We start from the raw sequence: 17063 nt of genomic DNA on the forward strand, positions 1-17063 counted from the left end.
TCCCAGTGTGCCTTTTTCTGAACACACAGCTCAAGCTCTCGCTAAAACCTCCCCCCTTCCTCGGAGGCCTTTTGCTTTGAAAGCATTTGTGAATGAGATATGAGCAATGAAATTGACTTCAGCAGATGGCAGTACTGAGCTGGCTTTCAGCCTGACAAACAACACACAAAGGAGATGAGGTGGAGGTCTCGCTGGCTTCCCCTACGGGCTCAAAGCCTGAAGAACAGCTAAACCGCAAAACTGTGTAAATGGGGATTGCTCCCAAAAGACCATCAGGTTAGCCAGGGGCCATTTTATAGCACCCAACTGATAACAAGAATCAGATTTAGTGTCAGTTGTTTTAAATTTAAATGGACAGTCTGGAAATGTTTACACTTTACTAGTTTTCTTCACATGGCCAGGACAGGATACAGGTTAACACACCTGTAGAATGTGGCCTGTAGAATGATGTAATGGCAAATTACATAATAATGTAAAGCCTAATTCAGTTAAATTTTTAACACCCCAGTGCTGCTGATAAGATTGAGAAGAAGGTGAGAATGGGGTGCATTCATTGTAAACTGTGAGAGTTACAGTGAGCTACAGGAGCTCAGACAGGGAGGGGCGGGGAGTTACAGTGAGCTACAGGAGCTCAGACAGGGAGGAGCAGGGTGTTACAGTGAGCTACAGGAGCTCAGACAGGGAGCTCAGACAGGGCGGGGAGTTACAGTGAGCTACAGGAGCTCAGACAGGGCGGGGCAGGGAGTTACAGTGAGCTACAGGAGCTCAGACAGGGAGGAGCAGGGTGTTACAGTGAGCTACAGGAGCTCAGACAGGGAGCTCAGACAGGGCGGGGAGTTACAGTGAGCTACAGGAGCTCAGACAGGGCGGGGCAGGGAGTTACAGTGAGCTACAGGAGCTCAGACAGGGCGGGGCAGGGAGTTACAGTGAGCTACAGGAGCTCAGACAGGACAGGGGGAGTTACAGTGAGCTACAGGAGCTCAGACAGGGCGGGGCAGGGAGTTACAGTGAGCTACAGGAGCTCAGACAGGGAGGGGCGGGGAGTTAGACATGCAGCCGAAAGGTCGTTTTCCGGGCCTGTTCCTGTCAGCCCTGCTGCTGGCTGCTGTCCAAATCTCTGCTGCTCAGAGCCCTGGCGCCTCGCTGGGGAGAACTTTAAATGTCCCCTCACAAGTGGACGATTTATACCTCCTGTGTGTGTGGGGGGGGGGGGTTGTGTGTGTGTGTGTGTGCGCATGTGCATGTGTGTGTGTGTGTGTGTGTGTGTCTTACACAGACAACGGTAGAAACACAGGCCAGGATTCAACCAACATCTGTAAGATTTATCATCTGTCTTTAAACTGTATTATTTATCTGTAAGATTTATCATTCATTTGTAGAATGTATCATTTACCGGTAAGATCATTTATCTTTAAAAGGCAACCTTTATTTTAAAGGTTGAATTTATCTTTACATTTTAATCATATCGGCACTGGGGTTTGGCCTCACAAACACAGTTTTGGGAGCAGTCATTTAATAACTGCATTTAAATAACAAAGGTAACACAAGCATGTGATTGTTAAAATTGGGGGAAACTGTCGATTGAGAATTGCTAATGTATACAATGTATACTAAATGTACATTAGACCTGATGTGCATAATGTACAAATACATAAAATACTCAATACATAATGTAACAATGTACATAACATGCTTAACATACAATGATGCAACCGCAAATTAAAGAAAAACAAACCATCAAAAAAGCAAAGAAAAGAAAATAATAGGGGGAGGGGCACTACCATTCCTCTTTATCTGAAAAAACTGGACAACATAATCTGAAAAAGAAACATTTGGAACATAAAAAGAATTACTTTCTGTTTAAATGTGGAATGTCCTCGGATATGGGTACAAAAGGTTTAAAGGTTTCCCTCTGCTGTACTAAGTCTTCTATGTAACATGAAATATGTCAGTGTATATAATTAACTATTATGACAATATAAACGGGACAGCTAATAGGACAGGCAAAGAGAGGTTTACTACACTACGACCCCAATATCATCCAAAAACAGTAATAAAGAATCACATACTTCCAAAAAAAAAAAAAAATCTGATTTCCCACATATTTCTTAAAATAGTCTTTAAAAGGGCAATATTTATGCTATCTGAGTCATACATTGTTGTCTCAGGTAATCAATGAGTATTTCCTGAACTAGACTGAAGCAAACACTTGGGTCAGCCCCTAGAAGATAATGCAAAGGAGATTTGCTGCTATCTGAACACCATCCCAAAATGATTTGATTCTTGGACAGCTCTAAAACATTTGGTGCCAAGAGAGTCCGTACATTTATTACAAAGTTGAGAGTACTCATGAGATATATTAAGACTAACAATGAATTAACTCAGTGAATTCATATTTTGAATAGAATTTAATCTGGTTTAATCTGAATTAACATGTTTAGACAAAGTTTATGAACATTGATTGATAAAATATCAAAAGTATACACCATTTAACACCATGTGAACACTGGCCTTAATCAGCGGCGCGTCCACCCCAATCCACAGGACCAGCGTAAGGCCCACCATGTTCCACAGCGAATGAACACTGTCTGTGCCCCTTCGGCGCAAACGCATCATCACATTCCACCTTATATATTGTGAGACACTTGTATGAATTTTGTCTTTCTTAGAGGCTGAAAACGAGGCCATTTGAGCCTGCATTTGACTAGCCTACAATATGAAATGTTGTTTCGGTTGCGTTTACCTAAATTACACCAAAAAGCATGTTATTCCAAGTGGTTAAAATAAATGAATAATTTGGATATCAAGTTAATATATAGTACTATCCATATTTACAAAAAAATGTAAATGGAGTAAAGATCTAGATTGCGTTTAGAAATAATGGATCGCTGCGTCAATCATTCAGTTCATGGGCAAAAAGAGGAGCAGCGTGAGTTATGAAGATGACGCTCTTTAAAAGACGGCACAATGAGACCCCTTTTTAAAGGAAAGGGAAAATTAAAGTCTGAGGCTAATTTTACCTGTGAAAAGTACAAGGAAAATAGCCGGGCCCCGCAGGGGGAGTTGCTGGAAACAGCTGGTTTGTTTTACAGCCTCCTGCTCCTGACGTCCACAGGGGGAGACGCACGAGTCTGCACAGCGCCCCAAAACACGCTTTTTCATTTTTCACGGAGCATGAGAGATGGGGGTGCGAAACGGCCACGCATCGGATCTTGGCTTGGACGGAGTTTGTAGTGGAAGTCTTTGCCGTAGCTGTTATATTTTTGGGACAACACGGACCGGATTGCGCCGGAGAATTGTAACAAGAGAAAATATTCGTTTGACAGAAGTACATTCTTCATGCTCTACAAAACTGTGAATTAGCTCAATTAGAAAAAGAATCTAACCGTGTCCGAAAAAGATCTCCGTATGTTGGCTGCAGTCGAGAAAAGGTAAGATGAAAAGATCTCACCGTATAGCTCAAAGCAGCATCTTTGCTGCCGAAGTTACATACCCAGCTAATACGTGAACTACATCATTCAGCCATTTTGCTCGATTCGTTAAAGTTCAAAATATCTTGCAGTAAGATTTGTAGTTATTATTTAAAATAACTTTGTTTTTGTGTTTCATTCTCACACAAGTAGGATACCTACCTAACTGACTCTGAGTCATCTGGTGTAATATGCTACATTATGCGTTGAGTATGCATGGAAAAAAATAAAACACCAGAGTCTATTTTAGTTTTTACTTGGTCACTAGACTATTATTAGATCTATCAGAGTTTTCTCATTTGAAGCAGTAGGTTAGTATTGTTGTTATTTTGTAATATTGCCATGATCTGTTTTGTGTTTCCCAATAAAATGACGGCGTTTTGAACACTTTTTTTCATTGCCGTTCCAGAGAGAAGATACTTTCTTGCTATCAGCAGCCTGCTACAGGTTAGTCCTTCAAAAGTTGTGTATCCGTGGGAGTAAATACAAAGTGGCGGATTTCCCTGGCTTCAGAGGTAAATGCTTATCGAGGAGAAGCTGGTGAGGGAGGCGAGGGCGGAAGAAAGGCGACTTGTTTTTGGAATCACACTTTCGCTTGTGAACCAGGGTCGGAGATGTCCATTTGGATGATTTTACCTGTGAGCCTCCCTGCTTTCACCATCACCGGAATATGGATCGTGTGAGTATCTTACAACAGTCTGTGATCACTCAAAACATCGCAGTTCTATCTTCTGGAAAATGCATTTTACTGTGATGTTGTTCCTGTGCATTTGGCTCGAATTCATTAATAGCTTTTGACATTTATTCAGCCTTCAATGCCGGTGATTTGTGCAACAAATTATTTGTAATAAAATAAATAAATAAATAAATTTTGACGATTTTGAGAAACTGAAATAACTTGGTCCGAATGAGTCACTACTATATGGAATGGGAATAATATTATATTACCTTGGTGGCAGTGTAATATAATGGTTAGGGAACTGCCCTTGTAACTTAATACCCGAGTGGCTGTGAGAGCAGCAGCAGAATTAAACTGAAGCATAATTGGCCTGTTTGGTTTACCAGAACCTTCTGTCAAAGTTACGCGCAGGAGGCAAGACGCCCAGTGCGCTGGGGCTCCAGGAGAGGAGTCCTGGGTCCTAATGTTGGCCTGCATTCTTCATGATCTCCAGCCTGCTCGCATTCTTGGGTACCATGACAACACGTGTCAGCATTTCTCCTTCTCACACTGCGCCGAAATCTCATAACTGCTAACCGGAGATGGTTCAGAATCTAAATTGGTGGGGCTGTTTACATGTGGGCTGGTCTGTGCTGTGTCTGCCTCCGGGACCTCGCTGCCCCACCCACTGTAATTCCACCATTCCAGGAAGGCCTGGCAGTTATGCAAGGAGGGGGGGAGAAGAGATGAAATGAACTTTTTCATGCAGGCCCACTTTGCTGTCCTTACCTCGGCAGGTAGTAAAGGCCCTGGTTATATCTTGTGGAGATGAAGAATAAAGGTCTCTTTAGAACATTAAACACAGCTATTCTTTTTCAGTTTAATGGCACAAAGATGTCTCTATATATGCCTGCCTGGATGCAAAATACAATGTCAGGACCTCGTAGTGATCACAAGGTGCAAAATATGTGGAACATCAGTCTGGGCTATGACAGCTTTACCACAAAACGCCAGGGGAGGAAGCTACATCATAATGTGAGCAATCTTCTTTCGATCTTTGGTCTTTAGTAGTGTGACTGAGTTACGGAGAGTGGGCGTAGCTGAGTGAGCAGAGTGCAGATGGTGGGCAGAGTTTAGTGAGCTGGATGTGGACAGTGAGCAGAGTTAAGTGAGCTGAGTGCAGACAGTGGATGGAGTTTAGTGAGCAGGGAGCAGTCAGTAGGGCGGAGTTTAGTGAGCAGGGTGCAGACGGTGAGCAGAGTTTAGTGAGCAGGGAGCAGTCAGTAGGGCGGAGTTTAGTGAGCAGGGTGCAGACGGTGAGCAGAGTTTAGTGAGCAGGGAGCAGACAGTGAGCAGAGTTTAGTGAGGAGAGTGGAGACAGTGGGCGGAGTGTAGTCGGTAGGGTGCAGACGGGTGGAGTTTAGTGAGCAGGGTGCAGACAGTGGATGGAGTTTAGTGAGCAGGGTGCAGACAGTGGGTGGAGTTTAGTGAGCTGAGTGCAGACAGTGGATGGAGTTTAGTGAGCAGGGAGCAGACGGTGAGCAGAGTTTAATGAGCAGGGTGCAGACGGTGAGCAGAGTTTAGTGAGGAGAGTGGAGACAGTGGGTGGAGTTTAGTGAGCAGGGTGCAGACAGTGGGTGGAGTTTAGTGGGCAGGGCGCAGACAGTGGGTGGAGTTTAGTGAGCAGGGTGACGGCAGTGGGTGGAGTTTAGTGGGCAGAGTGCAGACAGTCTTCCATCTGTTTGTTCTCACTTCTGCCTTCTTGTGAGCTGAAGGAAACAAGTTGTGACTCTTTAATCAGCGCTAGTCAGGAATGCACACCCTGGGGGTGTAATGGCACGCATTTAGTCCCGGAGTTTCCGTACAGATGCCGCATTCTTATGACGGGCTGGGTTGTTTTTCCTGGAGTTTCATGCAACATTAGAGGTCTGTGAGAACTAGGCTGTCTCAGAGCGTGGTGCACAAGACACTCAGCTCAGATCAGGAAAGGGTTCATTAACCCACAGGTCCCCTTCTGGGCCTATGTTTGACATGGCCATGCAAGCTGTGTCCAGAACATGCCCTGGTGTTTATACAAGAGCGATGTGCTCCTCTTTCTGAGAAATAGAACTGGTTTTTGCTGGAAAAGCTTAGCCCGATTACAGATGACCTGCGGCTCTGTTTTCCTCCTGCATGCTGCATGAATGCTCTTGTTTTGGCTGGTTTGTTCAGGTGTAAATATTGGGAGTGGGGAGGTGTATCCAGTATTCATTCAGGAGCACTTCTGCTTTTTCAAAAGCATCCATTCACTGAAAAGGGCCTTTGGTGGTTCAAAATCATACAGTCACATGGACTGCAGCAATCCATTGTTGTTAAGATGTGCAAAATCATTATTAATGCCTCGGAGGTGCATGTGTAAACCCCTCCTGTGGTCAGATGATCATGTGATCAGATGAGCTGGGAAATCTGAGCTCCCCCCCCCTTCATTTGAAGGATTGAAAAACACCATCACAGTTTATTCAGTGTGGTGTGTCAGGTGGATTGGTCTGGTCTGTGAGCTCCGTGTATCGTTCTGCTGAAGGTGTGAAGGTGGATTAGTCTGATCTGTGAACTCGGTGCATTGTGCTGTTGAAGATGGCTTAGTCTGGTCTGTGAGCTCAGTGTGCTGTTGTGCTGAAGGTGGATTAGTCTGGTCTGTGAGCTCAGTGTGGTGTATTGCTGAAGGCGGATTAGTCTGGTCTGTGAGCTCAGTGTGGTGTTCTGCTGTAGGTGGATTAGTCTGGTCTGTGAGCTCAGTGTGCTGTTGTGCTGTAGGTGGATTAGTCTGGTCTGTGAGCTCAGTGTGGTGTTGTGCTGAAGGTGGATTAGTCTGGTCTGTGAGCTCAGTGTGCTGTTGTGCTGAAGGTGGATTAGTCTGGTCTGCGAGCTCAGTGTGGTGTGCTGTTGAAGGTGGTTATTCATAACGCAGCTCTGGATAAATGGCAGAATGTTTGCTAAATGTAATTTGTGTGCGCACTGCACAGGCTCCAGGTGATTGAATGCTTTCCGGACCTTTGATGATGCAGCCATAGATGAACGCACTGCTAATTACTGTTTAGCCTGTAGCTGACCCTGCGGCTGCTCTCAGCTGCATAGAGAGCACGCTTAGAGAGACCAGGTGCTCTTCTGTGTGTGTGTGTGTGTGTGTGTGTTTATCTGTGTGTGTTTTTATATCTGTGTTTACCAGTTTGTGCGCCCGTGTGTGTGTGTGTGTCTGTGTTTGTCTGTGTGCGTTTTTATATCTGTGTGTGTCCCTGTGTGTGTGTGTGTGTGTGTGTCTGTGTTTGTCTGTGTGCATTTTTATATCTGTGTGTGTCCCTGTGTGTGTGTGTGTGTGTGTGTGTGTCTGTGTTTGTCTGTGTGCATTTTTATATCTGTGTTTATCTGTGTGGGTCCCCATGTGTGTGTGTGTGTGTGTTTGTGTCTGTGTTTGTGTTTGTGTGTGTGTGTTTGTGTGTATGTGTGTGTATGTCTGTGTGTTTGCAACGTCCCAAAATTACATTTTGGTGATGGAACAGGCCTTCAGTCATGAGGACACTTCAGGGATGGAGACAAAATTAAATATGATACTCGAAAAGCTGTTAAAATGCCCTAAATAGTGAGGTTTTCATAGGTTATACTTGCAGTACACTGAAGCTGTACTGTAGTACTGCTAACAGTGTAGCATACAAACAAACACAGAGATAGGCTATGTCACTTCATTAGCTTCTTCATGATTGAACTGTATTTGTGTTCAAGTAAAATATGTCAAATAATGTGGAAATTAGAATGCAATTTAAAACAGTTATTTGAGATGGGGGGGGGGGGCAGAGTTTAGAAAGTTTTTGTGGGGCGGGAAATGACACTAGTGACTGCTTCTCATTTCATAGAAAGGAAGTGGATTAAAAGTAAGCATTAATGTAAATGTTCTGAATTCTCTCTCCCGGGAAGTAATTGTTTCTGCCTCCGTGATGCATGTGTCTCGTGTTTGAAGAATGCACTTTGATTAAAAGAACGCAGCTGTCTTCCTTTCCAGCAGTAACATGTAGCATCTCATCAGTACCTGTCTAAGAAATTAAGAAATTGCAGACAGCCCAGACGGAGTGGGGGGGGGCGAGGATGGAGGGGGCGTGGTGTTGGTGGTGGTGGTGGTGGAGGGGGGGGGCTGGCAGTTTAACCACAGCTGTGTGATGAGGCTGACGAGACGTAGTTCTCTGTAATTAATTTGTCATATCTGACACGGAAGGGCAGCATCAGTTAATTAATGCAGATGTGGGCTGGATAAAGAGGTTTAGCTCTTTTAATGTTTCTTATCATTGCAGGTACGCCATGGCTCTGCACAATCAGCATGTCTGCCCAGTGGATAACTGGTACTATATGCCCACTTTCCTTCTGTGATTAAATTGTGTGCTAAACTACAGTAAATGTGCTAGTGCCATCGTTTTAAGTCAACTTCCTGTGGATATGAGGACCGTAGGTTGTGTTTCTAAGGCCCCCCCAAAGTCTTACCTGTGCGTGTATCTGTGTGTGTGTGTGTGTGTGTGTGTGTGTGGTGGGGCGGGGGGGTGGCGGCGTGTGTGTGTGGTGTGTGTTTAGGTTGTATAACCAGTCCTGTGAGATGGAGCTGCCATTGCAGAGAGGACCTGTGCTATGCTGTACCCTGGACAATGTGCCTCTCATCAGGTCAGTGCTTTTCCTCATTACTGACACAACCCGCTCGGATCCTCATAAAGTCACACCACTGACAGAACTGCTCTGGGTCCTCATAGTCACACTACTGACAGAACTGCTCTGGGTCCTCATAAAGTCACACTACTGACAGAACTGCTCTGGGTCCTCATAAAGTCACACTACTGACAGAACTGCTCTGGGTCCTCATAAAGTCACACTACTGACAGAACTGCTCTGGGTCCTCATAAAGTCACACTACTGAAAGAACCTGCTCCAGGTCCTCATAAAGTCACACTACTGACAGGACTGCTCTGGGTCCTCATAAAGTCACACTACTGACAGAACCTGCTCCAGGTCCTCATAAAGTCACACTACTGACAGAACCTGCTCCAGGTCCTCATAAAGTCTTTCTGCTGCAAGGAGATAAACACACACATGCTCCCAGTAGACTGGGAATAAGGCGCTCTCTTCAGCCCTGTACTGTTTCCTTGGAGAAGGCACGCTCGGTTCCGATCACAGACCTCAGCTTTAATGCAATTTTTAAATTATGTCCTATTTCCAGCCCTCCCTTTCGTCTGATGAATTATGTTAAGAGGCTAAAATAGTAAGCCAGCCAGATCCAACTGCAATTTTTAGGGGGAAATCCCTTCCATACCCCTGGAGACAGCCAATCAAAACCGACCTATATAGAATGAGCTGGATGGAGCTGGCCAATGGGAGAGTGGCTGGATGCCCTGGTCTAGTTTTCCTGTAACCATCTGTGCATCTGTGGATAATTGGCTGGGTGCAGAAAACATGTTGAACCTGTCTGTGTGCATGGTACCAGGTGGATGCTGGTACACCCAGTCACACAAAGACCTTTTTTGTTTGACACATCATCCATGGTTACTTTGATTCCTCTCCATCTGTTTGGAAAACAAATGGCCTTTTCAAGGGTCACGGTCAATGGTACGTTTACTCAGGTGATTTTGCTAATCCAGTGCCTATGGGGACCCCGCCATGACATTGACTGTAATGCAAGTTTAAGTTCCTGCGGGTCACATGGTGACTTGTGAGTAAAGTCCAGCCTGACTGCAGCAACCCACCACCAGCTGCAGAGAATGCGCTCTGCAATTGGCCCCCAGCTGCAGGGAATGCGCTCTGCGATTGGCCCCCAGCTGCAGGGAATGCGTTGTGCGTTTGGACCCTAGCTGCAGGGAATGCGCTCTGCGTTTGGCCCCCAGCTTTTCCTGCAGTTTAGAGACCCACCAGATACTTGCTTCCTACTTTCCTCCTTTTCTCTCTTTCTGTCCTGTGCTGTTGACTGTTCTCGATCACACCCCTGAATTAATTTTTCAGAAAGTCAAATTGGAATATTTCGGCGTTAACAGAAATGGCGGTGCTCAGCACAAAGGTGAGGGGCTGGTGGGGCTGTGGTGAAAAACAGGAACCTGGCTGACCTCTCCCGGCACCTCCCACCTCTGTGACACAGCCTGACTGGTGTTTGACGGCTGATTCCGCTCCTGGAAGTAGTGCACAGAGAGCTGAGGGCCACTCTCTCCTGGCTGACAGGAATTCCCATTGTAGCCGAGAGAGTTGGGCCTCTGCCCTTTGACAGGAAAAGAAACTGAGTTTGTTTTTATAAGTCTGCTCTTCTGCAGAGTTTTGTATATCACAGCTGAGTAAGAATGTAAACATTGTGTGTGTGTGTGTGTGAGTGCTTGTACATGTCTTTATGTGTATATCTGTTTGTGTGTGTGTATGTGTATGTGTGTGAGTGCTTGTACATATGTTTATGTATGTATCTGTGCACATATGTGTGTGCATGCATATGGGCAGGATGTTATCCACAGACTCCCACACTGATTTTGGCTTCAGGCCTATTTTCGGGCAGTCTGGTTGGGCTTCAGGGGCTAACCTCACCCCCCCCATGTTTGTTCTCACTGCAGTAAATGTGGCACCCTCCCACCAGAGAGCTGCTTCTTCAGCCTGATCTGCAGCACCGGCTCCTTCATGGGTGAGTCTCCAGCCGCAGGAATAGGGCCAATCGTTACTCCCCTTTCTTATTGAGTGTCAGATTGATCATAGCCAATCAGGATCCAGGCCTTATGCAACAGCATTAAAAAAGACCATCAGAATACTGGGATATGAAGCAGAAGGACTTCCTCTCTCTGCCACAGAGGAGCTGAGGGAAACACTGCTCTTGTATTGACTCCCGATACTCCTGCTCTTGTAATTAGTTCAGAAATAATGTCTTTGCTCTGGAAAATGTAACAAGGCAGTAAACACATTATCTAGTTTTAATGTAATGTATACATCCTGCAAGTAAATACCAATAAATATCCCCATTTGTTTAAATGTTCAAATAATATACAGATCTGTTTACATGGACCTTCATCAGTTAGTTGCATTTATTAGGGTAGCATGTAAACACATGAGAAAAGCTTCCGGTCTCAGATTCATCAGAAGACACATTGATCATACATGTAATTTTTAAGAATCACAAACTTAATCTATTATTGTTATTATTATTATTAGTAGTAGTATTGGTGTTATGTTCTTTGGCATAAGTAATTTTCTACAAACGCTGGCTTTACATTTACTACATTCACTCGCTTCCTTGGGGGCTAATGACTCTCTTCCTTCCTGAAGACAACAAAATATTTATTTTGAGATGCATGTTTTCCCGGCATGACAGGGTTTATTTTAACCCGAGGTGTGGTGCCGAGTTTAACAATGGCCTGGACCCAGTTTCCTGTGTTAAGTGCTGTGTGTGTGTGTGTTTGTGTGTTTGTGTGTGTTTGTGTGTGTTTGTGTGTGTGTGTGTGTGTGTGTGTGTGTTTGTGTGTGTGTGTATGTGTGAGTGAGTGAAAGATAGAAAGAGAGATAGAGTGTGTGTGTGTTGGGGGGGGGGGGCAGGAGAGGATGTGGGGAAGGAGTGGGCGGGTGGGGTTTCTGTTCTTATGGCTACCGTTTGAAATTTTCAGTGACCTGTCATGTAGAGTTTGGAAGCTTAGTGGGGCTGTGACAGCTGCTGATGCAGCAGGTGTGTATGGACGATGCTACAGGTGTCCGATCACAGGAGGACAGTGGCTGCTGTTTACACGGTTCCCAGCAGATGGCGCTGTATTGCCAGTAAATGCACGCTGCCACTCCCCCTCGCACACGGCAAAAATGCCCTGGCCCCAGAGAAGTGGGTTTTCCTTGTCCACAACTTAACTATGCACTAATTCTAATAACTATACCCTAATACTCATAACTTAAAATTGCACAAATGCTAATGCCTAATACTCACAACTGTGCACTGATGTTAATTATAAAACGGGTTGTTTCGATTCTGTCATGTTAAACGTTATGTAGTTGATGATAAGCTGAATCGATTTAGATAGGGTCAATGGTCTTGTATACTAATCCTCTCTCTCTTTCTCTCTCTCCCTCCCTTTCTCTCTCTCTCTCTCCCTCCCTCTCTCTTTCCCTCTCCCCCCTCTCTCGCTCTCTTGCTCTCACCCCCCCCGTACAGTAATGGTAATTGTTCTTTTACGATACGCCCATGTGATTGAGAAGCAGCAGCACTGTATGTTGAACACAGCAGGCCTCTCTACCGGCTGGATTTGTGCTGCCGGCCTCATCATGGTGGGAAACTTTCAGGTAGGCACATTTGCCACAACAGTTTTTTTTTTCAAAACCTTTTTGTGTTGTAATGTAATGGGGGTTGGGCGCGTTGGGGTATCCTGGGGCCTGTGCTGACCCCCCCCATCCCTGTTCTGCGCTCTGATAGGTGGATCACGCTAAGGTGCTGCACTACGTAGGGGCCGGCGTGGCCTTCCCCACCAGCATGCTGTTCCTGTGCCTTCAGTGCGCGCTCTCCTACCGGCTGGCCAAGACGCAGAGCGACTACAACATGGCCTACCTGCGCTGCACCATGAGCCTGCTGGCGTTCATCTCCCTGGTGCTCAGTATCCTCTCAACTGGGGGGGGGGGGGTGTCCCTCTGTAAAAATAATCATCATAATCATATTGATCTATTAGTTTATTATAATAACAATAGAAACTTAATAATAATACTGCACTTCTCATGTCAGCATTCCGAGCACTTTCCAGATAAAATGTGAGAGCCAAACACTCATAAAATAAAGATACTTTATTTTATAACTCACAAAAGTCCAGTGAGCAGTGCTTAGGAAGAAGTAAAACAGCTCACACAATAAAAATACCAGGAATGAAACAAGTAAATCAGGAATAAAATTTATTTCAAAAAATAAAAAGTTCATTCAAAAAGAGATGAGCTTTGAAAAGGATTTAAAAAATGGTAACAGCCTTTTAAAGAGTTTTATCATAGTACAGAGAAAAAGCCCTGAATTTCCCGTAGCCTGAGCTATTAACAGAACTTACCGTTCTAATAATAGCTCTTACAGTAAGGAGGCAAGCGGGAAAGATTACGGTTAGGAACAGGTCGAGGATAGACTACTGACTGTTTATTTTTCAACATGGCATGACCGAATGAATGGCTAGTGCTCACAACTGACTGGGCAATAAGCAAATAGTAAATAGCTAAACGGTCACACTACCAATGCCTAAAATAGCCTTTAAAAACCCAGTCTCCTTATGGATGACTGCTTTCCATCCACCTAGTCATTTTTATTTTTAGTCTGACTGATTCACGCTGTTGCTCTCAGCCTGTCTCTCTGTGTCCGCCAGTGTCAAAGCCATGCCCTTAACCTCCTGTCCTCTAGGTGGTGTGTTTTTCATCCAGGAGAGCTTTGTGCTACAGCACGCCTCGGCGGTCTTCGAGTGGGTCTTCTGCCTCATCATCATGCTCTTCTACGGGACGTTTGCGTTTGAGTTTGGGGGCGTGTCTGGGGACACTCTGATGGTTTTGGCCAAGGGTGGGGCCCAGGGGCAAGATGGAGTCTGTGGGAGGGGCGAGCCAGCACCAGGTGGAGAACCTCCGGGCTGTAGGAAGGACCCAAGACCTCCTGTGATGACCTCATCAATCAACATGCAGACTTTGGAGGCAAGTGGGTGGAGCTAACGGCCCCACCCCCAGTTTCCAAGATGCCAAAGCTTCTGTACATTTCCACTGCTTCCTCTCCATGCCTGGAGGAGGAGCCAGGGCACGGTGGAATGTTTCACTCTGGATGCGGAATTAAAGGAATAAAGAACACTGCAGTGCCTCTGTTCTACCTACTGCTGTGATGTCATCCGACGGACAGCCAGAACAAGAAGAGGGCCTTCAGGTGCCGCGCTCAGAGGGGGATGCTGGGGATTTCTGCTGCTGGGTGCCTTGGGGGAGCAGGCCCAGGGATGATCTTATGTGAGCGAAAGGAGGAAAACCAAAGTCTTCATAAATCGCCGATCCCTGCACAGGGCCCCTAAATGCCACCCGTCTGCAGCCACTTCACTCCAGAGTGGATCGCACATAAAGTGCGGGATTCACTGCAGTTCCCAACCTAAACCACACTGCCACCGTCCTGTTCAACATGCTGAAAGAAGTACTCAAGGTCCAATCGCATGCCACCAGGGCAGACCTTACGAAGACCAATATTCTAAATGTGGTCCATTAAATTATGTTACAGTCGCTGAAAAAATTATGCATAATTGTATTACTTTTTTTGGGGGGAGATCATTCAAAACCTTATGTTTGAACCATGGATATTTAGCCAGGCTACCACATATGTCAGGGTGATACACTTACATTTTTTTCCAAGGAGCACATGTGCTCCTAAGTTGAAAATTTTAGGAGCACACTAATGCATCCCAGTTCGTAGATGTGCTCCTAAATGATTTTTTCCAGGTGGCACACGTCAATTTTCAGGAGCCTCTGCTTCTAAAATGGGAGCGCCGTAGAGCTCTGCCTGACTGTGCGTAAAAGTAAACCGATTATTTGATGAAGTCCTTGTGCTCCACTTTGTCCACACGTGGGTTACGCTGCCTTTTTGGTAGAGCTGAACCACTGTGTCTGTGGGACCGCTAACGGAAGACTACGATGGGTTAAACGAATGCGCTGTCACAGTAAAGGATTTACTGCGGTACATAATTAATACTGCACTCACCCTCCTTTTCCTTGGATTCTCCTATTGTCCTGGAATAAGATATCAGCCTTTCTAGTCGCCAACCGAAAGGACCAGACTGAACTGAAAATTTGGCTGTTGCAGTGACTGACCAAAGCGCCCTACGTGTTGAACTGCTGCATTGCGAGCTGGGCCTAGCCAGTAGGCCACGTTTGTTATCGTTTATTATTTACTCGATACATGAGACAAATCAGTAACAGTGTACATTCTCTGCTTTCAATGTCAAATCTATTTTTATAAGGAGCGATAAGACATTCCCAAAGTAACATAAGGCCTATCGACCTTGGAAATGGACATATAAAGACCTCTCACTATTTAAAAAAAAAAACATCTGAACGGGTATTTGTGTATCGATGGACGCTTACGACTATACCTGCTGTGTAACTGAGTAATTTGCCAAGTTCAGAGTGCTTTACTGGGATGCATACTTAAGGAACCAAAGCGAATCTGATATCAGTAAATGCTGTTCCTTGACAAGCTGATTTGTAATTATTTTAACTGTTTTATATTTCTTTTTTAAACCTAGAAACCCTGGATACCCTAAACCTGTCATTGTAAAGTCGGCAAGTTGTCAGAAACGTCTGGAAATATCTAAAATATCATTCATCGCACACAAAACGGTCTGAGCCAATCGCAAATATACATTCATCTGAAATTGTATTTTAATAAGTGAACTATCCTTTTTGGTGAAACATAATCCTTTATCACCCCCTTGTGTCACTATTGGGAATTGCAGTGTTTGACTCATACGTGTTATAATTTTCCAGATGGCCAAGCCCAAGCATCTTCCACAGTGTTGCATTAAAGTGCCTGGGCCCTTCACATTCCAAATAGATTAAATCAGGATTGCATCTGTTTTTATAAACATCAGAAACTGGGATGTGTGAAGAAAAGAAGAATATGTGTCTTCGTGTTGTAGATTTGAATGACTAATATGTTCATAGAAGTGGCCTTAAGAATATAATCGCAAGGTGTGAACATTTTATTTTTGCTGAATATTGTGTTACTATATGTACTAGTGCAATAGCCCTGTCAAGCCTGGACACCTGGTTTTAGTGCCATAGCCTTGTCATGCTCAGTGTCCATGCGTTGTTTTATTCTCAGGAGCAGTGGTTACATCACCAATGTGCTATATGTGTATATAAAATATAAAAAAAATACATTTTGGAAGTTAAGAGCTGTTATTTTTATATGCACAGTGTTACTTGTACATTAATTTCTGTAGCTGTGTGAGTTCTGTATGCCGGGTCTTATCATACCTTAAATAATCACTTAAGGTATTCTTAGTTTGAGTACATGTACTATGTTTTAGTGTCGGAGGGTGGGGTGGGGTTGGGGGGGGGGGATTGTTCCCTATTGATGGGGACGTGATCTGACAGCTGCGCCAAAGGATTACAGCCATTTCACTGACACTTTCTGTTAACTGGTGATCACAGCGATCGTGGACATTGCGTTTTGGTGGGAGGTGCACGTTGGACAGCTCATCAGCTAGCGGAGAAAAGAAGTGCCTTTAATCAAACCAAAGCCTTTTGCGAGCTTTGTGTGGGGTCCAATCCCACTCTGCTGTGTGTGGGGTCCAATCCCACTCTGCTGTGTGTGGGGTCTAGTCCCACTCTGCTGTGTGTGGGGTTTAATCTCACTCTGCTGTGTATGGGATCCAATCCCACTCTGCTGTGTGTGGGGTCCAATCCCACTCTGCTGTGTGTGGGGTCCAATCCCACTCTGCTGTGTGGGATCCAATCCCACTCTGCTGTGTGTGGGGTTTAATCTCACTCTGCTGTGTGTGGGGTTTAATCTCACTCTGCTGTGTATGGGGTCTAATCCCACTCTGCTGTGTGTAAGGACTCATCACCCAATTTTCTGTTTTCTTTTTTGTGGAGGGAGAGAGGAGAAGTTCCTTTGAGTTCAAAGTTTGTTGATACATTTGTCTTTGGATCATTTAGGTCATTAAACGGACATCAAGAGATGATTGTGGCATGTTTGTCTTTCTTGTGTAATATTACCTTGCTCTGATATATTTCTCTCTCTCACCTGCACCCAACCACCCACACACACACACACACACACACATGCACACACACCTACACAGACACACACACAAACAAACACACAGAATTAGAAAAATTTACAGAATTATTGTGATGGTAATACGCACTCCTCCAGCAACACAAACACATTGCCATGTTTCTTTATGGATTGAGAAGATTATGCGTGGACT

The 17063-nt window shown here is 44.9% G+C and overlaps 1 protein-coding gene across 1 annotated transcript; it reads left to right on the plus strand.

Annotated features, from left to right (window-relative positions):
- The first annotated feature begins 2663 nt into the window (after nucleotides 1–2663).
- Nucleotides 2664–16812, plus strand: zgc:154058 (Transmembrane protein 150A-like). Its single transcript, XM_064316854.1, is given in 9 exon segments — nucleotides 2664–3431; nucleotides 3880–4149; nucleotides 8448–8495; nucleotides 8722–8808; nucleotides 10725–10792; nucleotides 12296–12423; nucleotides 12554–12731; nucleotides 13508–13673; nucleotides 13675–16812. Coding segments are annotated over 8 exon segments (822 nt in total). The 5' UTR covers nucleotides 2664–3431; nucleotides 3880–4084; the 3' UTR covers nucleotides 13757–16812.
- The last annotated feature ends 251 nt before the right edge of the window (nucleotides 16813–17063 follow it).

This window comes from Anguilla rostrata, chromosome 18, assembly GCF_018555375.3.
Source record: "Anguilla rostrata isolate EN2019 chromosome 18, ASM1855537v3, whole genome shotgun sequence".
Classification (NCBI taxonomy): Eukaryota; Metazoa; Chordata; class Actinopteri; order Anguilliformes; family Anguillidae; genus Anguilla; species Anguilla rostrata.